The sequence below is a fragment of the Corvus kubaryi genome, unplaced genomic scaffold (assembly GCF_017639235.1).
Source record: "Corvus kubaryi isolate FWS band 111438036 unplaced genomic scaffold, C.kubaryi_AGA036_p1.0 135, whole genome shotgun sequence".
NCBI classification, from domain to species: domain Eukaryota; kingdom Metazoa; phylum Chordata; class Aves; order Passeriformes; family Corvidae; genus Corvus; species Corvus kubaryi.
Genome location: NW_024580669.1, coordinates 685,577 through 709,767, shown reverse-complemented (window position 1 = coordinate 709,767; position 24,191 = coordinate 685,577). Strand labels below are relative to the sequence as shown.

General features: G+C 51.9%; 2 protein-coding genes across 28 annotated transcripts in view; both read left to right on the top strand.

Annotated features, from left to right (window-relative positions):
• Window positions 1-10,933, top strand: part of LOC121676044 (collagen alpha-1(VII) chain-like) — an 89,959-nt gene extending 79,026 nt beyond the window's left edge. For 17 of the 27 annotated variants that reach the window (XM_042051975.1, XM_042051992.1, XM_042052111.1 and 14 more), the window contains 8 exons: window positions 2,535-2,612; window positions 3,603-3,656; window positions 4,869-4,917; window positions 5,598-5,636; window positions 6,087-6,251; window positions 8,375-8,431; window positions 9,274-9,444; window positions 10,646-10,933. In XM_042051975.1, the coding sequence (XP_041907909.1) occupies window positions 2,535-2,612; window positions 3,603-3,656; window positions 4,869-4,917; window positions 5,598-5,636; window positions 6,087-6,251; window positions 8,375-8,431; window positions 9,274-9,444; window positions 10,646-10,659 (627 nt within the window). In that variant the 3' untranslated portion in view covers window positions 10,660-10,933. Of the gene's footprint in view, window positions 1-727; window positions 2,236-2,534; window positions 2,613-3,602; window positions 3,657-3,926; window positions 4,130-4,868; window positions 5,046-5,597; window positions 5,637-6,086; window positions 6,252-6,348; window positions 6,424-6,562; window positions 8,341-8,374; window positions 8,432-9,273; window positions 9,445-10,645 lie in introns of those variants that run through there. The other 10 variants (XM_042052003.1, XM_042052132.1, XM_042052150.1 and 7 more) reach the window with 10 other exon arrangements.
• Window positions 10,934-17,774: 6,841 nt separating this feature from the next.
• UCN3 (urocortin 3) lies at window positions 17,775-22,290 on the top strand. Its single transcript, XM_042051425.1, has 2 exons — window positions 17,775-18,050; window positions 21,574-22,290. The coding sequence occupies exon 2, from the start codon at window positions 21,583-21,585 to the stop codon at window positions 22,048-22,050; it is 468 nt and encodes a 155-aa protein (XP_041907359.1). The 5' UTR covers window positions 17,775-18,050; window positions 21,574-21,582; the 3' UTR covers window positions 22,051-22,290.
• The last annotated feature ends 1,901 nt before the right edge of the window (window positions 22,291-24,191 follow it).

The following is a 24,191-nucleotide window of genomic DNA, read 5'->3' as shown; positions in this document are numbered from 1 at the left end:
AGGAATCCCAGCAGGTTCTGAATCCCACAAGAATCCCACAGATCCCGAATCCCAGCAGGTCCTGAATCCCACAGAGATCCCAAATCCCACAGGTCTTGAATCCCACAGATCCTGAATCCCACAGGTCCTGAATCCCAGCAGGTCCTGATTCCCACAGGTCCTGAATCCCACAGGAATCCCAGCAGGTCTTGAATCCCACAGATCCCGAATCCCACAGATCCCGATTCCCACAGATCCTGAATCTCACAGGTCCCGAATCCCAGCAGGTCCCAAATCCCAGCAGGTCCTGAATCCCACAGATCCCAAATCCCACAGATCCTGAATCCTACCGGTCCTGAATCCCACAGATCCCGAATCCCACAGGCCCTGAATCCCACGGATCCCAAATCCTACCGGTCCTGAATCCCACAGGTCCTGAATCCCAGCAGACCCTGAATCCCACAGAAATCCCACACATTCTGAATCCCAGCAGGTCCCAAATCCCACAGATCCTGAATCCCACAGATCCTGAATCCCACAGAAATCCCACACCTGGTCACCCTCGTGTGACCAAACACCCCCGAAGTGTCCCCATGGCTCCATCTCTCCCACCCCTTCTTCGTTGCTTCCCGAGCTCTCCCACATTCCCGCTTTCTGTGGGATCTTGATCCACGTATTTCATCTCCCGCTTCGTTTCCCCCCGGAGATTTTCCATCCCCTTTCCTCCCCTCCTTTCCCGTCTCTTCAGGGGAAGACATGACCTCTCCATGAAGAGATAATTCCAAGTGCTCAGGACATCCAGTTGTTAATTATCCCGGGATCAGGATGCCAAGGCTCGGGAAGGAGCCGCTGGCTCTCAGCTCCCGTTTTTAATGAATATTTTTGCATTCCAGCCACGCTGGGCACCTTCAGAAACGTAGGGAAAGAAGCTTGGAAATGAGATGTTAATTCCATCGATGAGCAGGATCACCCTGCCCTGGAAGTTTTCTTGAGACAGCTTGGAGAAATGAAGAACTTTCCGAGGGAAAAAGGGCTGGAAATGAAAATTTCCTCCGTGGTTTTGCTGGGAGAGTTTCAGGCTTGGATTAAAGAATATAGAAATTAGCTGGAAAGTCCAAGAGTAAAAGGAAAATTGGAATAAAAGAAGCTGAAAAACCAAATTTTATCCACACTATTTCATCCTGCCGATGATTGCGGTAATTTGGATTTTGGAGGATGGAATTTGGGATAATTCCAACCCCAAATTTTGTGGGAAAATCTGAAGGAGGCTGGATCTCATCAGATCCACTCTCCTGGATCTCCGAGGTCTCCTTGTCCTACAGATCCTTGCAGGAATTCTGACATGGATGGGTCACTAAAAAAAAAAATCTCTATTCCACCTCATTCCAGTGGAATTTTCCTGCTTTTTTTTCCCAGCCGATATCCTTTGGCGACTTTTACACCACATCAGCTCCATCAGGATCAAATATCGACGGGATTTTGGCAAATATTCCATGAGAAATAATGCTTAATTAAACGAATCAATTAATTAAAACCTGCAAGATCAATATCTGGGAGGGGAGACGTTGATCAGAACGTGAGGCTGCTGTTCAGAACGCCAAAAAAAAAGTGTGATTCCATGGAATTCACCAAAAACATGGGATTTAAGGCAAGAACAGATGGAGGCAGAGGAAAAAGGATCAACTCAGCTGCTCTGAACAACTCAAATCCAGCAATTCCCAGATTTTTTTTTGTGGCACCTGATCTCCTTAATCCACTCATTTATCACAAAATCGACTTTTAAACAATTCCCAAATATTTCTTTTTTCCCCCCCAAAGAGACTTGGATTTTCTCCCTGCTAATCGGCCTCATGGAAGCTGGATTTTACCTGGAAAATCCCTCAGGAAATCGGCATTTTCCTTACAGATAAGAGCTTGAAATCACGGAATAAAGATGCTGGAAGCGTGACAGGAATCTCCAAAAGGAATTTTGAAGGGTGGTTATAGGAAGGAGGTGGAAAAAGGTCCTTCCAGAGCAATAAAATAGGGATTCAATCCAGCTCCAGCCCATGGAAACAGGATTATTCTTCCCCTTGCTCCCCAGGCTGTGCCTTGCCATGAAAAATAAATCAAAGGAATCGCAGGAGGGAGGAGGGAGCCGAAAGTACAAGATTCCCTCATGGATATTTAAAAAGGCTGGAATTTTTTATGTTATTAGCGAGCCTGGAAAAGCCTGGCTGGGATAATAAATGAATTTTTTTTTGGACACTGATTAAAGAGAGGCCGTGAGGTGCCGCTTTTCCCACCCACGCTGCTCCTTGGCTTCTCCTGGAATTAAAGGAGAAACTCAGGGAATGGCATGGGAGGCTTCAAGGGACAAACGGGATGGCCTGGGACCATGTGGGGTTGGGACAGAGGGAAAAATTCCCAGGGCATGGATTCCATCCCATCCAGAGAGCACCTGGGGGGCTCTGATGGCTTCTACTGATGCCCAGGTTGGGTTTTAGGGGGAAAATCCTGAAGAAAAGTGGGATATCTTGGGAAAGTGCTGACTGAACTGTCCTTTTCCTCTCCAGGGTCCACCAGGGAAAAGAGGGAGATCCCAGCTCTGCCTCCAGGGGCCCCCGGGCATGGATGGGCCAAAAGGAGAAGTGGTCAGTATGGGAATGATCCAGTGGGGTTTCTCAGCATTCCCAAAATTCTGCACTGGGCCTGGATAAACTTGGATCATCCAGGTTTCATTTCTTAAGAGCAGAGACATTTGAATCCCAAATTCCAGGCATTGGACACGGGCAGCGCTGCCCAAACTTCTGCCTGGAGGTGTCTCCAGCTGGGGAAAATTCCTTTGGGAAAACATCAAACTTGGGATCAGCACATCCTCAAGGCAGAGCGGGAATGAACCAATCATCAGGGCAGGGCAATTAATGCACAATTAATGCTCAGCAGAGAGTTCCAAAGATCCCAATCCCAACGTGTTTGGGGTCAGTCCCTGTCCCAAGGAATTTTAGGATCAGGAGCGCCACTGCTTTAGCTCCATCTGCTGCTGGTGGATAATGTGATTTTTCCTGGCTCTCCAGCTCCTGGAAGTGAGCATGGATTGAGAAAAATGAGCCTCCCGGCTTTAATTGGGATCATCCTTCTTGTGCTCCTTGTCCTTTAATATTTTTAAGTATCCCTTAATCCACAAATCCAGTTTCCAGCAGTTCTGAGTGGAAAATTTGTCGGGGCGTTTTATCCCTGTTGACAAAGCTCAGCATCTCCTGGTTTTTCCATCTTTCCAGCACTGGAATTGCAGCTCCAGTTTCAAATCTTCTGCCCGAGCTGATTCCCAAAGATTCTGTGCAGGCCAGACCCTCTCCGTGCCTCCATTCCCTTTTCCAACTGGAAAATAAACCTGACTTAAGCTGTTAAAATCCATATTGTTGGGATGGAGGAGAGCTCCCAAAAAACCTGGGATCTGATGGACATGTGGATGAGGCTGTTCCTGTCTGCCCACAAAGATATTCCTAAAATTTATAGGAAAACATGTGGGGCTTTTTTTACCCATCTCCCTTCCGAGGTGTCATCCCTAAGGAGCACTTATTCCCGGAGAATTTAATGGGCAATCTCCTGAGATTTGGGAATGATTGAAGTGTTTTTAACAGGGGGAAAATGGTCCCGCCGGACAGAAAGGAGCCAAGGGAGATCCGGGCCTTTCCGTGAGTGCTTTTTCCCAAGATCACCTCCCATTACGGGGGAAAATGGAGAAAATTGGACAATCCGGCCCTAAGAGGCCAAAGGGGGGAGGGAAATGCTGAGAAACGGATTCGTTCCGAGAATATCTGGGAAATGAGGCTGGTGGCTGTTACCCAGGGAGGGCAGGGCGGGCTGCGAGCAGAGCTGGGCTCTACAAAGCCAAGCCTAAAGCCTCAGGCAGATTTTCCTTCTCCCACCCTTCCCATGACTCCCAATTCCTGCTTGTCCAGCAGGATCAGTGCTCCAGGGCTGATCCAACCCAAAGAAAGAGCAGGAGAGGGAAATGGGCCCCGTTTTCAGGGAAAAGCTGCTGCGCTGGGCTTCTAAATCCCGGAGGAGAAGGAGGGGTTGACCCACTTGGATCAGGAGAAAATTCCTGCTGCGCCTCCCTCCACATCCCTTCATCACGGATTTTGTGCCACTTGACTGACACAAGGCAAAATTTCCAGTTTTTCCAGGATTAGTTTTCCAGGCAGGATTAATTTTACTGGGGGGGGGTGGAGGGGGGTTGTGGGAACCACCTGTATTTGGGCTGCTGAAAATTCCAGGTCCCTACCTGGAAAATGCCCCAAAATTTGGAATCCCAAGAAGGAGAAGAGGTGGTGACCCCATGAAGTGCAGCAGGACATCGAGCATCCCACAGGGAAGATTCCCAGTGGAACCAGTGGCTGTTGGCTGCCCCAGGGATGAAGGATGGGCTCCAAATCCGTGGGATTGGATGTCTCATTCCATGGGGAATGGGGTTGGCTGGGAAAGAGACAGAAAGCAGAAGGAGGTGCAGCTCCAAGTCATTGAATGTGGTCCCACAGCTCATTCCAAGGGGCAATCCTGGAGGATAATTTGAGTGGACTTTTTTCATGGATGCAGGTGGTTCCATGGCTTTTCAGAGCTCAGGGATGCTTGGGCATCGTGGCTTCGGGGACAATGCCAGGAGGGTGGGGACACTCCTTGGAAAGCCAGCCCAGGTTTGAGGTGTGACATGGGCTGGGATCCCATTCCTCGTGGCCAGAGGAAAACCAGGAATTTCCAAAGGGAATGAGCCACAACCCTCGAATCCAGCTCCCCAAACCTCTGATCTCATCACACCCAAAACAAGGCGGCTCCACCAGAGGAGCAGGGAGGTGGTGCCGGGCTTGGAATTCATCCCTGACCTCCATTTTCCCACTCTGGCACAGGAGGAAGAGGTGAAGGAAGTGCTCCGGAGCGAAATGAGAGGGATTTGTGGTGAGTTGGCCCCGCTGCGACCCTGCCAGCAGCTAAATTGGAGCCGTTTCCATGCCAGCACACGTCCAAATGTCACCCATTAGCAGCGAGTGGAGCTGGGGCCCCTCTCCAGGAGTGTGGAATTCCACGTCCTGAAGATTCCTGACCTCCTGGAACTCGTCATTTTTATCCCTTAACCCCCCTCTCTCTTCCCGTTTGGTTTTGGCAGCAAATCTTTTCCCCCGTTTCCATGTGGATTGGGAATGTGCTGGGTCACGGAGGGAAGTTGGAACCTTTTCCTTCCCGTTCTTTGGTGGCATTCCTTGGCACACAGAATTCTCCTCTGCCACAGGGAATAACTGCCACCAGCACCACAAAAAACCCCCCGAATTTGGGGATGTTTTTGTCCCAGAATCCAAATATTTCAAGTTTTTGGGGTCTTGTTTTCCTTGCCCTGCAGAAATCCATTTATTTGTGATCCATCAGAATGCTCCTGGCCCATTCCCTGGGCTTTCCCTATGGATATGGAGGATTTTTAGGTTCACCACCACTGGAGTTGTTAGGAGGCACTGGCATCCTTGAAAAGATGGGGCAAGGGATGAAAAATAATCCATAAAAAATCATTATTTTGTTGAAAAATCTTGTTTATATGGGGGGGGAAAAGTAGCAAACAAACTCTGCCCTCTCTCTTCCGTCTGCAGGTTGTGGAGGTGAGTTGGGAAAGATGTCCGTGGAAAAGGGTAAGGCTGGAAATTCATGCAGGAAAGGATCCTCTCCTGGCCCCAAAACTGCAAATGAAAAGTTGCTTTTTAGGAACAAATGGGGTTTTTTTCTGGGATTCAGTGCAGAAAATGTTGGATCACCAACAGCTGTTGAATCCTGGTTTGAGGGGGGGTGGTTTTTCCTGAGAGGAATCTGAGGGATCAGAGGGACACCTGGAAGTTTCCTGTTTTCACCCTCTCCTCCAAGACACGATCAAATCCCTTCCTGACTCCCAGTTTTTAACACTGAACCCACAGAAATCCCAATCCTTGCCCACAAATTTCTGGGATTGCTCCCCCACCCCAGACCATCCCAGGATGAGCTCCGGGCCTCATGGAATCCTCAAATCCGATGGTTCATGGAGCCTGGAGAGCTCATCTGCCAACCCCAAAGCATTGGATTCATCCTCACTGACCCTCAATCCACAGGTCTGGAGGCAGCTGAAGTCCACAGGCAGCTCCAAGGGTATTCCCAGCTTTGGGAATACACCGGGAATGGTGGAAATTGGGAAGAAAAGCTTGGCACAACGCAGGGCAGGACCACGTTGGAGACTCCAGTGAAGCCCTTCATGGAGCCACCTCCACTCATTGCAGGTGAGTTCAGCTGCCTCCTTCCCATCTTTCCAACCATGGAATCCTCCGGAGCATCCCACGAACCCAGTGCTAAATCCTCTTCCCTGGAATTGGGCAGGAATGAGGCAGGGATGGGATTCCCAGTGAGGGCTCCCACGCTCTTGGAGACGACATGAGCTGATGCCCCTGGAAGGTGAGGAAAACCTAAATATTTGTGGGATCAGGGGTGATCCCAACCTTCCAAAGGGTTCCTTTGAAAAGGCTGGAAGGAGGCAGCCATTTCCAGGCTGATTTTGTCCCATTTTTCCCACCACATCCTTGGCAACTTCCAGCAAAACTTCCAACCAGGCAGAAATGGCATCTCTGAGACCAAACACTCATCCCAGACTATTTCCGTCCAGGGCCTCGTGAACATTTTAATAAAGGGTAAAGCCACAGATGAAAACTCATGGAAAAACTCATGGATCCATTCCCGTTCGTGTTTTCCAAGAGGGAAGGGCCCTGGGAGACACAGACCTGCTCCTACAGCAGGGAATGAACCACCCATGGAGCTCCTGATCTCCTCATCAGGGCTTGGATTTCCATCCAGATTTGTGGGAGAGAGGGAAAAGAGGATGGGGGAAATCATTATGGACTAATTTACAGAAGGATTTCTGCACTTGGAGCTCAAAGTCCAAACTTCAGGACAGGGCAGGATTAAAAAGAAGGGAGAGTTCGGGATCATTTCCCAGAATTTAGCAAGTGAGGATGCTCAGATGTTGGCACCAGGAGGGGAGGCTTGGGTACCATGGATGACACAGCCAGCAAAAGTAATTAGAAACCAATTTAAAATCCCATTGCACTGAGCAAGACACCCCAATGTTGTCACTTTTACACCCCAAAATCGTGGTTGTGGTGTTGTCCCTCACTTTACAGGTGTGGGGTTTTATTATGGGATGCAAGTTTGATGTTCTTTGAGAGTTCCTTCCAAACCAGGGGGATGGAGCAGCGGAATTTCTGGGGGCAGTGGAATTTCTGGGGGCTCGATTAAGCTTGATGAAGAGCTGTCATTAAATCCTCGTTGTCACCCCAAAAAATATCCTGTAGGGGAGGTCTCAATGCTCCAAATTCCAGTCTGAGAGCGAGTCAGACTCCGTGATCCTTCCAACACCTTCCAGCTTGAGACATGGAATGGTTTGGGATGGAAGGGACCCTAAAGATCATCCAATTCCAAGCCAGGGAGTCCAACAGAGAGCTGGACTTGATGGTCATTATTGGTCTCTTCCAGTTTGGGACATGGAATGGTTTGGGATGGAAGGGGCCTTAAGGATCATCCCATTCCAAGCCAGGGATTCCAAAAGAGGTTTGGATTCGAGGGGTTTTACAGGCTCTTTTCGATCTGAGATACAGAATGATTTGGGTTGGAAGGGGCCTTAAGGATCATCCAATTCCAAGCTCATGTTCTATGATTCCATGATTCCCCAGGATGGAGAGCTTTGGGAAGGGTTTTAAGTGATGATGGCCCCATGTAAGGAATGAACACATCCCAAAAAACCCAGCTGAGCCTAGAACCAAACCCCGACAATCCTCCCTCCCCTCCCGGCCCGCTCCAGGCGCTCTCCCGACGTCTGTGCCGGACGTCAAAGTCTCCCATTGGGATCTAAACCCAATTTATATCACGGCAGCACTCGGGATCAGATGGATGGGACATTCCAGGTGTTATTGAATCACGGCAGCAGCCAACAATCCCATTAAAAGCCGGGGCTGAGGCAGGAGGGCTCATAAATCCCTCTGCTAAGTGACGAGCGCCGAGCGGCTCCAAATGTTAACAGGATTCTGCAGTCGGAGCGTTATTGCCGCCAGATTCCAATCGCTCCCGGCTTTCTCGAGGCTCCCGAACTCCAGCCTGACATTTATCTCCAGCAAACAACCACAACCACTTCCACTTTCTGTGACAAACACCCAACCTTTCCCACGGAGTTGTTTAACACCATTAAGGGTTTTATTGCCGCCGGTCCCTCGCTCCCCGTGGCCGGTTGCTCCGTGACATTTATGAGGAGAACTTGTTATCCATGGAAGGCTCCAAGGATCTTTATTGAAATGAGGGATAATTTGTTTGCACGCCCTTAGTCCGTGTGATTTGCTTGGTTTTTTTCCCCCCCCAGCCTGGGCACAGCAGATGACGGGGCCCTCTCACGGAGAAGCCAACAGCCAATTACCAGGTGAAAAGCTGGGAATTAAGTGACATTTAGGGAAGTCACTTCCAAGGTGGGAAGGGCTGTCTGGCCCTGGGATCAAGGGATGTTGCACTGAAGGAGTAACACAAGGTTAAAACTCAGTCTGGGCTTGGCTTAAAGCAGCTGGGTTTGCCCCACGGGTGTTGAGCTGATGGTGAAGGAACTGGAGGGGGTTTTGATCCAGAAAAACACACAGGGAGGATCCTCTGGGAATTCCCTGAATGCAAATATCCCACCCAGAATCCAGGCTTTAACCATCCCTTTGGAAAGGTCAGGCACCACCACGGTGGGAACCACAGGGGTGGATGATGGAGCAGCAAGGAGCTCATCCCACCGTGGGAATTCCCTGCTGGATGTTCCCCTTTGTCCACTCTGGGAATCCATATGGGAAATCCAATCCTATGGGAATTCCCTCCTTTGTCCACGCTGGGAATCCACTCCTGGATGTCCCCCTTTATCCTCGCTCCCCTTGCCCTGCCAGCCCTGTGGCTTTGGGGTCAGCTGCTGCTGTGGGTCCCTAAGCCAGCCCCACATGTGGGGAGGGAGGGAGGGACAGGGCTGGCAGAGCGGGGCCTTTTCCCACCTGGATCCAACCCGTGGGGAGAGGTTGGGGGTGTTTTCCAGAATGGATCCAACCCATGGGTGGGTGTGGGGTGTTTTCTCACCTGGATCCAACCCATGGGGAATGTGGGGTGTGTTTTCCAGAGCGGGTCCGACTCATGGGTGGGTGTGGGATGTTTTCCAGAGTGGATCCAATCCCTGGGGGATGTGGGGGTGCTTTCCCACCTGGATGCGATCCGTGGGGAATGTGGGGTGTTTTCCCGCAGCCCTGTGCCTGCAGCCCATGGATGAGGGCTCCTGCCAGCGCCATTCCCTGCTCTGGTACTTCCACGGCCCCACAAACTCCTGCCGGCCCTTCCTGTTCGGGGGCTGCCGAGGGAACAGCAACCGCTTCCCATCCAAGCGGGAATGCGAGCGGCACTGCAGGAGCTCTGCAGGTGAGGCTGAGCCCTTCACATTCCCTCCTCCTCCAGCCAGGAATGAGCCCAGAGCAGGAAAACCCATCCATGATTTGCCCGCTCCCTTTTCCTTAAGGTGCCCCACTGGGAAGTGCCAGGAATTTGTAGGGTTTTGTTCCCTTCCCATTCCCAGATCATCCTGATCCAGCCCAAAGGAGCTCCGGGACATCTCCCCTGGGACAATTCCATGGGTGGGATTGGGCACGGATGTGTGGATGGATTTGCTTGGACACCCCATCCTGATCTTTTGCACGTCTCTTGTGCTTTCTGAGGGTGAAATTTGCAGGAATTTGGGAATTTGTGCCCTCTAAACCCCGCATTGCTCCGTCCAAGCACCCTCTGGAATCTCCAGCCCCCAGGCAGAGCCTAAACTCCATCTAGACCAGTTTAGGTCTAGATTAAAACCCTGGGATCAAGGTCCCACCTCATCCAGGGGTTCAATGGGAAAAACTCACTTCTGGAAGCACAGCTTGGCTTCCACTGCCAGATCCAGGCATTTTGGGATCGGTCCATGCAGGTTTTCCTCATCTCCAGCTCATCCCAGGAAACATGGGCCCTGGCAGGGATGCAAACATCCTGCTCCAAGCAGGACATGAGCTGATCCCAACCTTCCAGGGACAATATTCCTCTCTCAGAATTCCCTCTGCCTGGAGACCTCTGGGCACCGAGGAGAAAAAATCCATAAATTCTCCACAAGCCATTAAAAAATCTCTGGTGAGGTTCATCTGCTCTGGGTTGGAGGGCACCTTAAAAAAGAGAGGAATTAAAGGCAGAGATCCCACCATTTTGGGATCATTCCCAGGGCTTTCAATCCAGGCCCAGCAGCACCGGGAATTGAGTAAGCCTCCTCCTGCCCAACTTTTTTTCCAGGGAATTTGCTTTAGGAGCCACTGGGAGCTTCCCGAAGCAGCTGCAGGTACCTCCAGCACTGTTTGTGGGGAGAAGGAACCACCAGGAATGGGATTCATCCCAATCCAAGCCAGATTCCTGCATCCTCCATGTGCCCATTTTTCCTGGTCCATCCTAAACAGAGCCAGGATTCAGCCTGGATTGGGAATTTTGCTTTTTATGGATGTTGGATGTGACAATCCCGTGGCGTCAGGGACCTCCCGAGCTTGGGAATTGCAGCCAACTTCTGACATTCCCATTGTTTCCTCTTCCCTCTTTTCCCCAAAACCAGGCAGAGGAAGATGATCCGCTCCAAGTGCTTCCTTTAAATCCAACTGGATTTCGAAGAGCAACTCCGACGCCTCCGAGATTGGACGAGACAAACATGGAGAGAGGCGGGAGATGTTGGGAATAAAAGACGTTGGAAAACTGGAATTATGGACATTATGGGATGAGGAGAGGGAAACCTCCGGATGCTCAGGAAAAGGAGGATGGCAAGGGCAGAATTCCTGAGCCAAACCAGGTGGCAAAAATTCCCGAGTTTATTTTTGTAAAATAAAATTGTCTCAATTCTATGGAATTCTGGATCATTCGCCTGGAAGAAGAAAACCTTGGGAATGGCAGAGAAAGGTGGGAATACCTATTTTCCCAGCTGGATCAGGGGGGCAGGATGAGCCCCATCTCTTCCAGCCTGGCCCTAAATTCCTTGTGGTCTTTAGGAATTCCTGCCTTCTCCTCCACTTGGGAATTCCCTGGGGCCTTTAGGAATTCCCACCTTCTCCTCCACTTGGGAATTCCCTAGGCAGGTTAAGAGGAGTTAAAATGTCCACGAAGAAAACAGGGATCCAAGCCAGGCTTCTCCCTAAAAAACTGTCACTTCCAATTCCTTGAGGAGTTTGGAGCTGCTTGTGGAAATCCAGTAAGAGGGATTCTAAATCCCGGGATTTTGGTCCCATGGAGACAGGGACACAGCTGAGAGGGGTCCTATCCAATAGAATCTGTTCCATGGGATAACCCCTGGGAAAGGTTACAGCACTTCCAATGGAAAAACAGGGATTTATTCCAAGTTTTCCAGGTATTTTGATAAAATGGAGCTCAGATTTCCCAGATTTCAGATTTCCCTGGATTTGGGGTTGGCTCTTTGCTCCTGGAAGCACAGGTAGGAAAAGGATTCTCCTCACCCAGCATATCCCAGGATTTTCCTCACCCACAAACCCCAGGCACTGAGGAGGGAGGAGCAGAAATTTGGGGACTTTTCCTCCTTTTAATCCCCAAAAAACCCTGAAAACCATGGAATTTTGTAAATGTTGGCAAGGGGCCAAGTGCCATTTCCAGAGGGACATTTCCAGCCTCTCCTCCTGAAATCCTGGTTGGTCCCGGGATGTCCTTGGGCAGGAAAAACATTCTGGTATTGGCTCCTGGCAGGAAAATAATTCCCTGGGAGAAGCAACAACATGTTCCCGGTGGGAAAAGCAGCATCACCCGGAAAGGAGGGATTGGGCTTTTCCACAGGGCTTGGAACAAGCGGATTTCTGAGAACTATCCCAAAATGTTCGCATTATCCTGATTTCCCAGCGAGCATTTTCCCAGGAAGGCAGGAGGATGCGGATCTTGGGGTGCTGCAGCCTCCGGCTTTCAACATCCCAGGAAATATTTGGAATGAGTGGAATTCCGGCCCCGCGGCGTTGAGACCATCGAGGGGAGTAAAGGATTTGCAATAATCAGGAAAAGCCATCATTCCCAAATTAAACTGGAAAAAATAATCAAGGAAACAGACTTGGAGGAGCCACAGGTTCCCTGGTTGGAAAATAAAAGCATGGAATGGTTTGGGTTGGAAAAGACCTTAAGGATCATCAAATTCCACCCCTGCCATGGGCAGGGACACCTCCCACTATCCCAGGGTGCTCCAGCTTGGCCTTGGACACTTCCAGGGATCCAGGGGCAGCCACAGCTTCTCTGGGAGTTCCATTCCAGCCCCTCCCCACCCTCCCAGCCAGGAATTCCTTCCCAAAATCCTGTTTATCCCATCCATCCCTGCCCTCTGGCAGTGGGAAGCCATTTGTGTGTCCTATTCCTACATATCCTTATTAAAAATCCTCTTCCTTTCATTCCCTGAAGGATAACAACCTATTCTGTAATAAAGTGCTCATTAAGAACTCCAAGTGGAATTTTTTCCCAAAGCCAAGAGGAAGAAATCCCTCATCCCCCCTGCGGATCCTTTGGCCGGCGCAGGAAGTTGTCACCGCGTGTGAGGAGACGCCAAGCAGCAGAAATTCCATGAAAATCCTTTCTAGACCTGGGAATCCACAGGGGCTGGAGGCAGCAGGAGGAAATTCCCTTCCTGTGTCGTTATTCCCAGAAATTTGGGACAACCCCTTCATTTTCCCTTTCCAGCCCAGTGCCATCCCTTAAAATCAGACCTCACTTCCCTGGCTTTGGAATTTCTCGGCAGCTTTTCCTCCAAATCCCAAAGCCAAGGCTGGGTAAGGATTTGGCCTCCTGGTTCCTGCTCCAGGTGCATCCAAAGGATTTGGGAAGAGTCTCCCAAAGGAATGATTTGGCTCCAAACCCTCCACCAGAATCCACATTCCCGACCCAAGGCAGCAGCTCCTGGGGGATCCAAGTGCCTCAATCCAGGTTTGGAAGAGCTGGGAAGTGAAATCCAATATTTAAGCCAGCCTAAGATCGAGCTCAGTGGATTAAAAGCAGCTCAAATTCCCATCAGGGCTCAGGAAAATTGGGAACTGGAATTTTTTTCACTCCCCCCTGGATTAATCAAATGTTCGCTATTGATTTTCCATCCCGGAGGCTTTGCCAGGGCCAAACATTCCGGGAACGGAGCCCCGGCGTTTCCTTGGAAATGTCAGGTCAGCTTAATTGAATTCCTTGAAATTATTCCAGTGCAGGAGTGGGGGGAGAGGTTTTAGGGCTGAAGGATTTTGCTGGCGACGTTCCAAGTTCCGAACCAGAAAATTCCTGAACATCCTCTGGAAAAAGGCCTTGGAAAGCAAAGCTGACCAGGAAAAAATCTGGGATTTAAAGCACATAAAGCCAGTTCACAAATCCTCATGGAACGTGGAAATGAAGAGGGATGTTGGATTGTGTTCCCTGGGGATTTGTGGCTCAGGGATGCGAATCCAAGGATTTAGGAGCACCTAGAGAGCACCCCCAGCCCTTTTCCAGGAGGGAATTCCGGGTGCATCCAGGCAGAGAATCTTGAAACTCTCCCGGCCGCAGCCTCCGATGTCCACGGCCGTTCCTAAGCAACCCCGACAAAGGAAAAGGGATGGAGAGAGAGAAAAAGCTGGATCGGGATAATTTGGTAATTGGATAATGATCCGACCCTGAAATGGCCACGGCTGAACCTCATCCAGCGCCCTCTGGATGTGCCGGGAGCTTGGATCGGACAAGTCGGGAAGGAGCCGACAAAATCCTCTGGAAAAGCAGCACGGAAAATCCCTCCGTGGTGTTCCCAGCTGGAATTAGGCTCAGGTTCATTAATTATGGATTTTTACAGCGGGAGGAATTGGAGATGCCATCAATGGATGGAATCCTGGAATCAGGGAATGGTTTGGTTGGAAAGGATTTTAAAGCTCATCCCATGGGCAGGGACACCTTCCGCTATCCCAGGTTGCTCCAAGCCTCATCCAAGCCGGTCTAAATCCTGGAAAAACCTCCACGTTTCCCTCCATCCACAGCCCTTTGGGATGAAATCCATCCGTTTTTGGAGCAGGAACAAGCAGTGAATCCCGGTATCCACAGGGAATCCCCATCCCCTGCCCGCTGCAAGGGTGGAATTGCATCCCAACATCTCTGGGAAGGAGAAAAAATGTTGGAAAAGCCTGGAAAACCTTCAGTGCCTTCCAGCTCTGCAAGGGGGTGAAAATCGGGATGAGTTTGCCTCTGGAAAACCAAGGAAAAGGTGCCACCTTGGGCTGTTTGTCCGGCTCCGTTTTGCACCTGAAACAACCTGGAAAATCCCGGCTGATCCCACAGAATTCCTCTGGAGAGCTCCTGGGCATCCCTTAGCCCACCCCCCCTGCAATTCCCAGACCTCCCCAGCCTCTCCAAAACCATCCCAGAAACCTCCCCAGGGATCAGGAAGCCAAGGAGCCGCTCCAGAGCCGTGGAATCCTGGAAAAGCAACAAAACCCACCTGGAGGGAATGAACCTTTCCTGCAGCCTTTTCCAGCTGCTGCAGTGGGATCGGATCCGGGCTCTGGATGCAGGAAAAAGCGGGAGCAGCTCCTTTTCTACTCAGATCCTTGGGATAACAGTGGATTTTATGTTGGGACACAACATCAGGGAAAATTCCCGGAGCTTGTGTGTGGATCCAGGCTCCCTTCCCATTTTTCCCGGATTTTAGGTGTGTCCTTCCAACCAGGAATGTGCTGCCCACGTGTCCAGGTACGTGCAAAAATCCCTTTGGAAAAGAGGCAGGAGATGCAACAGAGGGAAAGAAATAAAAACATTCCAGGAAAATTTGGAGGATTTGGGATTATTTTTCCTCTTCCACCACTTTTTTCCCCCCTTTTCCTTTGGAGGGAAAGCAGCGAAATCCAGGTTTAATTCCATGCCTGGAGACTGCCAGTGGAATTGGATCTTTGGGTTTGGCCCATGGGATTTTTGGGAATTTCCAAAGTAGCCCCAATCCGGTTCATCCCGAGGAGTTTTCCTGACATTCCATTGGCATCCAAAGCTCCGGGCGGATCTCGTTCATTCCCAGGAAGATGCAACACGGAGAGCTTTGTGTAAATCCAGGGATGCAAATCCCCTCAGAAAAGGTGGGAAAAGGGCAAAAAAGGCAAAGTAATCATTCCAAATTCCATGTTCTCGGCTCTTCTCTTCCCGTTGGATGGAGTTTTCCAATATTTGGCCACGTTGGAAAGAATTCCTGGATTTGAGCTGCTGGAAGGAGTGAAAATCCCCCCCAAATGGGGTTATGGGAAGAGAATTCCCATAAAATCCACCCAAATCAGCCTCGTGGCGGAGGAAGGATCTACTGTCAGATTTTAGGGAGATTGGGAATTTCCCTGGGAGATTCTCCTCCTTCCACAGCCTGGAAAACGCAAATCAAGCCCTAAAAATTGGGGGGGAAAGGGACGAAGCCAAGTGGAAAAGCCCCTTTTGCCCCTCAGCGCATCCGTGTCCGACTCCTCCATGGAATTCTGGGGCTGGAAGCAGCGAATGGAATCTCCTGGGCCGGGAAAACTTCTGGGATTCAGGATTTTTTTTGTTTTTAAGGTTCCTGGGATGAAAAGGCCCCAAATCCCAGATTTTCCCCAGCTGCTGGAGATGAAACTTTAATGAGCTCCAAACAATGATTCACTCCCGGAAATTCAGCTCCCGGGAAAGGAGGGGAAAGGTGGGAAGAGGTCCCGATCCTCCGGAATCCCAGGGATGACGGAGCCTCCTCACAAGCTGCATTTTTTATAAATTTGGGAGTTTCCAGGCAAAATTTTGGGAATTCGAGGCCTCCAGGTCCTGTGGATGCCCCGGGATGTTCCTTGCTCAGCTCCCTCCTTCCCCAGGGATATTTTTATGGAAATTTCCCTTGGAAATAAAATTTCCATGCAGGAAAATCTCCTCTCTGCTTATCCCGAGGCAGCTAAAAAAAGTGGGATTTGCTTTTAAAGGGATGAACCAGGAAATTCCTTCTTTTTTCTGCCTTCTCTTTCCTATTTTTCCTTAAAAAAAACACCATGAAAATTCCATGTCAGGAGCATGGATTTGCATCCTCCAAGGACATTTCCCCTTCCCAATAAATCCAATTGTGGGGAAGGAGATTTGTTGGGAAATAAAACTCTGGAAAACAGCCCAGGATCTGATCTGGAGCTGGAAAAGTCTCCCAGTCCGTGCCCTGATCCTTTTCCCAGGAAAAAATCCCTCACACAGATTTTTCCCACCCAGCTCCTTGCATTGAAGTCGCCCTGGGGGGGGGGGGGGGTTTCCCAAAAATTCCTCCAAAATTCCAAGGATTTGGAGAACCAAATTCCCTTCCAGGCCTTGGGGAAGGAGGGAAACCAAAACCTCATTCCAGGAGATGGAAGCTCCAGATGGAGGTGGGAAAAGAGGGAATTCCTGGAGAGGTGGATCCCGATGGGGCTCATCTGGATAAAGGCAGAATTCCCAAGGTTTGGAGCAAAGGGAAGCTCCCACCATTCCCAGCTCAGACTGGATCCTCAGGGGCTGGATCCTCATCCAGGAATTCCCACAATTTTGGCTCCTTTTCTCCAGGCCAGGAGTAGGAACACGTCCCACCCTAAGTCAGAGCCCATCCCACCTCAAGGGGTTTCTCCATGGATTTTCCCCACTTTTAGCAGGATTTGCCCCATTCCCAGGGATAACTGCTCCCCTCCAGTGTGGCAACAGCTTTTCCAAGGAAGTTTCAGAGGAGCTTTGGATAATTTGGTCTTGGAGCCTTCAGGAGAATCCGGCCCAGCCACAAATCCGGGCTGGGACCCTTTGGAGGGACCCCGGAGACCCGAGTTCTTCCTGGGATGACATGGAAAAAATCCCTGTTCCCAAACCTCCATCCCCATTCCCAAATCTCCATCCCCATCCCTGGTCCCAAATCCCCATTCCCTCTTCCCAATTCTCCATCCCCATCCCCGTTCCCAATTCTCCATCCCCGTTCCCAAATCTCCATCCCCATTCCCAAATCTCCGTCCCCATCCCTGCTCCCAAATCCCCAGCCCTGTTCCCAGTTCTCCATCCCCGTTTCCAGTTCTCCATCCCCGTTCCCTGTTCCCAAACCTCCATCCCCATCCCTGCTCCCAAATCCTGATCCCCATTCCCAATTCTCCATCCCTGTTCCCAAATCTCCAAACCATGGGGGATTTCAGGAAGTTCCTCTCCAACCAAACTGGGACTAGACCAGTCCTGGGAGCCCGGACTGGGTATTTTTCCCACCTGGCTGCTGTTTTGGGATGATCCCAGTTAATCCTGCTGGATTTTTAGGGAACTGGAGCTTTTTTCCCCTCATCCCACACCTCGTCCTTCCCACCCCTTTCCATTGCCACACCTGGGATTGTGCCAATAAATCCTGGAAGAAGTTTCCCAAAATTTCCACCTTCCAGCTGTTTCCCCTGCCTGAATGGGAAGAGAAAATTCCCTAGAGATGGGAAAACAGGGAAAACCCTTCCAAATCCCCACTCTTGGAATAAAACCACATCCATTGGGATAACATCAATCCATGCTGGAACCCCACCAGGCACCCTCAGAGCCAGAGAAACCTTCGGCTTTCAAACATCCCTGCCCCCAAAACCCCCGGCCCTGCTCCCTGGGGGAGAAGCTCCGCGTGATCCCAAAAAATCCCGGCACTGACGCCAGCCCCAATTTGGGGTGACTCTTCCCAGATTGTGGGATCCGACGTCTTTCCGCCCCCCCCCTTTCCTGGTTTTTTCCCTGCGGATGGGGAGAGGCTCCGTGACGTCGCCAGCTCGCTCTGAGCTCATTTTAATGAAATCATTCCCAAACGAAGGCTCCACGTCTGGAATTACGACTCCAACCCCGTGATCCCTGATTTTTATAAATACACGAGGGAGGGGGAAAAGGTTTCCAGAGAGAGGGAAAAATATCCCAGCCCCTCTTCCAAAAATCAGGGAACAGCCAGGGAGAAGTTCGGGAAAGGCTCCGATGCCTCTTTCCTGGGAGTGATTCCACAGATTCCTTCCCATCCCATCCAGGAAAAGCAGGTGAGTGCCTGGATTTCTTTTATTCCCCAGCTTCACCTGCACAAACTTTAAATATTCCAGTGTTTTCTTGGGAAATCAGATTCCATGTTTTTCTTTTAAGGGAGAAAAAAAAGCAGGGTAGGAAAAGCACTCCAAGATTTTTTGATACCGAGGGATTAAAAATTCCCCTTAATCCCCCCCCCCTCCATCCTAATAAAAACAAATTTTTGGGATTATTCCACCAATTTTGGGAAGCAGATCGGAACAGGCAGCATTGGAAGGGTCGGGAAGTCTTGGGAAATTAGGGATACAAATCCCTGCTGGCACTGAAGGGATGGGAAGGAGAGCGAGGCAAATCCACCCCCCTGCCTCGAGCTCACCTGGATTTTGGAGCCCTGGGAATCAGCACCGGGAAAAACTCATCAGGGAAGCGGAGGCAGCGCCGGAGTTTTAAAAGTCTCCGGGTCTCATCCACAGTTTGATCCCAGACTTACTTTGGAACAGGGAAAAATCAGCTCCATCCCGGTGCTCCGCCGCCGAGGAGAGCCGGCAAAGCTTTTCATCCCGGTTTTCCAGAGCTGGAATGGGTCATTTTTCTCCTTGCAAGCCAAGCGGGAGATTTTGCAGGAGACACAAACGCTCCCGGCGGCTCGGCAGCATCCCGATAAAATTCCTGCAAAACGCTCCCGGGCATCCCAGCAATTCCCGGCTCCCGCTGGTCGCCCTCCGGCAGCGGCGGATTTAATTCCCATTTCCTCAGATCCACCGCGGGTGGTTTTTCCTCCTTTCCCTGCTTTTTTTTAGCACGGAGCAAACCCCAATTCCAGCTTTTTTCCTGCTCCAATAAAAACTTCCTGGAATGTTGAGGCACAATCCCCCCGGGCAAAAATAAACCCGATCCCAAAAATCAGCTTTTCCTGGCTTTTTCTTCCCTTGCTTTCTGTTCCTTCTGCCGGGATATCCATCCCGGCGAGGACCAGGAATGGGTGTGGATGGCTTCAGCCGCGTCTTCCCTTTGCTCAGCTGAGATTCCCAGAGTTTTAAGTGGGAAAAGCTGGAACAATCCCAGGAAAAGGCGCTCGATTCAGCCAGTGAAGGAGCTGTGGGGGAGAGGAGAGGGGGGAGATGCTGCTCCGAGATTCCAGAGAGGGCAGGAACATCCCAGGGCTCTTCCCGGAGCTTTTCCAGCTCTGGAGGGGCTTTTGGCAACATTCCCATTCTCCATGCGGCAGTTGGGAATCACAGAGTGTCCCCCGGGGATGGGAAAAGCCCCGATTCCTGAATCCACACCCCGAGCATCCCATCCTGCAGGAGCACTGGGAATTTGCTGAGGGTGGAAGGAGGTGAAAAAGGGGGGAAAGGGGAATTTTGGGGTGGGAGGAATCTTCATCCTATTAAGCTTTTCCAAGGAAAATTAAATCCCGGGATGTCCTTGCTGTTCAAATCCCCGAATGTGCGATTTGGGGCAGGAGGAAAAGAGAGTTTGGGGTCTGGAATTATCCCCATGTGGAGTTGAGTGCCTGGGAAAGGTTTTCCTTCCTTGATCCTACAGCTTTCCCTGGATCATTCCACGGCTGCTGCTCCTCACCTTCCTCTCCAATCCGGATCCAGGGAAGGGTTGAGGATTTTGCCTGGGGAGCGCTGTGGGATTTTGGGAAGGGGTGAAACAGGAGGCAAAGAAGCGGAGCGGCTCCCTCAAATCCTGAGGGAGGATTGACATGGCCAAATTTTCCCTCGGGAAGAGGGAAAAGGGCAGAATAAAGGGAATAAACCTCCCAAATCTCTCCCCTTTTCCATGGATAGCAAAAAGCAGAGATAAGGGAATAACCCTGCCCAAAATCCCCACTCCAAGGAACAGCAATAAACAGAATAAAGGGAATAACCCTGTCCCAATTCCACCCTCCAAGGGATGGAAAAGGCGGAATTTAGAGGATAAAACTTCCCAAATCTCTCCCTTTTTCCATGGACAATAAAGGGCAGAGTTAAAGGGATAAACCTTCCCAGAATTTATCCTCCAAGGGAAGGCAAAGGAAAGAGTTAAAGGGATAAACCTCCCAGATCTCTCCCCTTTTCCATGGGTAGCAAAGAGCAGAATTAAGGGAACAACCCTGCCCTGATTCCACCCTCCAAGGGATGGAAAAGGTGGAATTAAGAGGATAAAACTTCCCAAATCTCTCCCCTTTTCCATGGATAGCAGAGTTAGGGGAATAACCCTGCCCCAATTCCCACTCCAAGGGATGGAAAAGGCAGAATTCAGGGGATAAAACTTCCCAAATCTCCCCCTCCATGGGTAGGGAAGGGCATTTTCAGGGATCCCAGCAGCTCCAGGGTGACAGATCCCGGGGCATGGATTGAGTTGGGGTCACATCCCCCATTCCCAGGGGCATCCCGAAGACACCCTGGAGCCATCCCGCCCCACAACATCCCATGGGAATGAAATTAGCAGCTCCCAACCCCAAAATCAAGGATGGAATTCCAGCCCCAGGTGAGGTCCTCGCATCCCTGGGGACTGGCCCCAGCCAGGAATTGCCGTGCGAGCCGCTGGCCACAAGATGGGGCCCGAAGATTGGGAATACGGGCAGGATTCCAGGCGCTTGGAGAGCCCGCGTGGCCTCGGGGCTTCTTGGGGACCCTTTTCCATCCTGGGAATGGGCAAAAAGTCCCACGGGACATCCTTTGAGAGGCCAGGTGGAGATAAAGGGAGATGGGGAGGGTTGGTGGAGCAGGACAGGATCCAGGGATTTACAGTCCCAAAAATGGGCCAAAAGACCCCAAAAAACCCCAAAAATGACCCTGTTTCAGGTAGGAAGTGAAGCTGCTGTGGTTTGACCTTGGAGGTGCCCCCAGGTCCAAAGGAAGAGGGTCACAGATGGGGCCTGTCCTGGATCCAAGGGGGAGGAGGATCCTGGGGCTGGAGCAATCCCGGAGCAGCCAAGGCCGAGGCTGGAGAGGGGACACGGGTCCATCCCACGGGTCCATCCCACGGGGTCCATCCCAGGGGTCCATCCCACAGGGTCATCATTCCCACATCTTTTTGGGACCAAGTGGGTTGGGATGGGCTTGAGGAACATCTCTGGTGGCTTCAGGGTGAGCAGGTGACTGGAGACGCCACCTTTGCAGCAGCTGGTGGCAGCCATGGGCGCTCCGAGGAGGTGGAGAGGGATCCATGGGGATCCCCATGGTCCAAACTGGCTCTCCTGCAGCAGCCACGGGTGTTCCGTGAAGGAAAGGCCAAATCCTCCCCTCCATGGAAGCTCCATGGAAGCTCCATGGAAGCAAAGGCCAAATCTCCTTCTCCATGGAAGCTCCATGGAAGCGAAGCTCCGCGGACATCCCACCTCCCACCAGCACCCCAAAACCAAGGGCTGGGGGTTGCACCCCAAGGCAACTCATTCCCACCTGGAATAGAACCCGTGAGGTGAATCCAAGAGCATAGGGCGGGGATTTTAGGGATTGGGAAGGGATGAGGAGAGGCTGGATCTCCCCAGGTCCCACGGGAAGCTCACGGCCCTCTCTGCCCTCCCCTCGGTGTCTCCACGGCCAGGCCACCGCAATGTCCCACCCCAGGCTGCTGCTCCTCCTCATCCTGCTCGGAGCTGCCGGGACCGGCCGGGCCCTGAGCCTCTCCAACGCCGCCTCCATCTTCAGCTGCCTCAACGCCGCCCTCTCGGAAGCGCAGAAGATCCATCCCGAGGAAAACGCCGTCCTGGAGAAGCGCGGCTCCGAGTCGCCGTCCCTGGAGGAGGCGTCCGAGGAGGACGGGGAGGAGGCGGCGGAGGAAGATCTGGGGAAAAGGACGTTCCCGGGGGAAGGCCACTACAAATACGTGTCCCAGGCGCAGGTGAAGGGCAAGACCTACCAGAACCGGGCCAAGAGCGACCGGCGCACCAAGGTCACCCTGTCCCTCGACGTCCCCACCAACATCATGAACATCCTCTTCAACATCGCCAAGGCCAAGAACTTGCGGGCCAAGGCGGCGGCCAACGCCCACCTCATGGCCCAGATCGGGCGGAGGAAGTGACTGGGCCACCCCGGGCCACCGCCGGCGGGGACTGATGGCCGCGTGTGACATCAGTGTTGTCTATTTTTGACCCATCGAGCGACCTCACGTTCATCTCCCTTCTCCCCCTTCCCTCCTCCCCGATCTCCCCTGTCTTTCCTTCCGGACATTTCCATGCGCAGGGAAGAGGTTCCTGTCCCCAGCAGGGCAGAGGGGACACGTCACCCGGGAAGGTTCCTGATTAAAGCTGCGATCTCTGGAGTTTCCAATGTTTTGTTGTCCCATCTCCTGCTCTGGGTTCTCCGTTGGGTCCGTAGGGATTCCAAAACCTCCCCCAGCTCATCCTCATGGTGCTGTCCCCACCATGGCCCTCCCAAATCCCACCACGAGCTGTCCCTGCACGCAGCCACCAATCCATCGGGAAGGGAAAAGGACAGGGACAACCTCAGCAGGGATTTCCCAGCTCTTCCTCCTGGGTTTTCCCAGAGTTTGTCACCAGCACCTCCCCACCCACACAGCCCCGGTGTCCTCAGCCTGGCCCTGGCCAGGACCACCCCATGGCCCCAGGTGGCTTTGGACCCCAGGAGCCGCAGGTGCCACCCTGGGTCTGCCCACAGATCCCAAAGCTGTCCCCACTTTTCCACTGCTCCAGTTTTCCAGCCAGTCCAGCTTCAGCTCCTCATCCACAGACCGTCCATGCTCATCCCGCTCTTTCCCAGCCTCCCCTGAGCCCCAGCTCCCCACGTTCCCACCCTTCACCTTGGAATATTTATCCCATCTTCTAAACCTTTCTCTCCACCTCTCAGCCCAGCTGAAATTCCACCTCTTCCCTCATCCCTGCACGCAGCAGGTGTGGGAGATGGAGAGAAATTTGGGAGAGAAATTTGGCCCTTTTTCCCGAGGAGATGCTCACCAAGAGCAGCAAATGAGGTCCCACCAGCCCCATCTGGGACATGGCCATGGGGAATATTCCAGGTGGGACATCAAGGGACAACCAGGACAAATCCTGCCCTCCATGGAAGCTCCATGGAAGCAGTGACGGCCTGGAGGGTCATCAGAGGGACAACGACCTCCTACCTCAGCTCCGAGGGTGCACGGGTGGGGGGGGGATTCTTCTCCCATTGCAATCCACTGGAATCTTGGATTACATGGATTTTTATCCCAACAAATTCCTGGTGTTCTCATCCAGCAGGACATGGGCATCGTCCCCATTTTCCATCCAGGGAAACTGAGGCACGGGAAGAACAAGGTCCATGTCCGGTTGGGGGTTGTCCAGGTGTCCCCAGGTTTTCCAGGCCCAGCCATTGGGATGCTCAGGGATGTGCAGAGAATCCTTGGAAGGAGGGACAGAGGGATTTGCTCAGAGCTGAGGGAGAAATCCCTGCTTTGAGCAGAAAATTGGGAGAGATTTTCCACTGGGAGCTCCGGGGAAGCACTGGGCCGGGTTGGGAACAGGATTTTCCCCACCACCAGCCCTGCTTGGAATCCTTTCCCAGCTCCTGGTTGGACAAGGAGAACGTCCCAGCCCTGTGGGAGAGCCTGGAAATCAAAACATGGCCCATCCTGGGAAATCCCACTGGATCTTCCCTCTTCTCCCCTTCAAGGAAGGTAATTCCCAGGGAAGTGGGAAGGGATGAGTCGAGGGATTTTCTGGAGCCAGGCTGAGCTGAGCTGAGGCAGGGACAGCTCTTATCAGCTGATAAGGAGTGATAGGGAAGGCAGGGGTGGATCCTCCCTTCCCAGCTGCATCCCAGTGGGAGAGTCCCACCCACACCTGGACAAACCCTTCCGAAATTAATCCTTCCCAGGGACCGGGGGTGCTTGGACGGGCTGAACCACCAGCAGATTTCCCAAGGAAACGGGATGGGAATAGGAGCACTGGAATCTCCACCAACACCCACGTGGGGCTGGGAGCATCCAGAGCCAAGGCTGGAGCACTTGGGAAGGGCAGCGTTGATGTTTGGGGGGATTTATGGAATTCTGTAGGGTCCAAGGGAAAATTCCGGCCAGGATTCAGCCTTTCCTGCCTTTTCCCACAGGGATGAAACCCAAACTCTCGGTCTTGCACTCGGAGCTGTTGCTCGCCGAGACCAACGCATCCTTCTGCTCCCACTGCTGGATCCCACCCGGCCAATTCCCAATCCTCCCCTCTCCTGGATCCC

Excerpts from the sequence above, each read along its gene's own strand:
- UCN3 (XM_042051425.1), top strand. The coding sequence starts at position 21,583 with ATGTCCCACCCCAGGCTGCTGCTCCTCCTCATCCTGCTCGGAGCTGCC.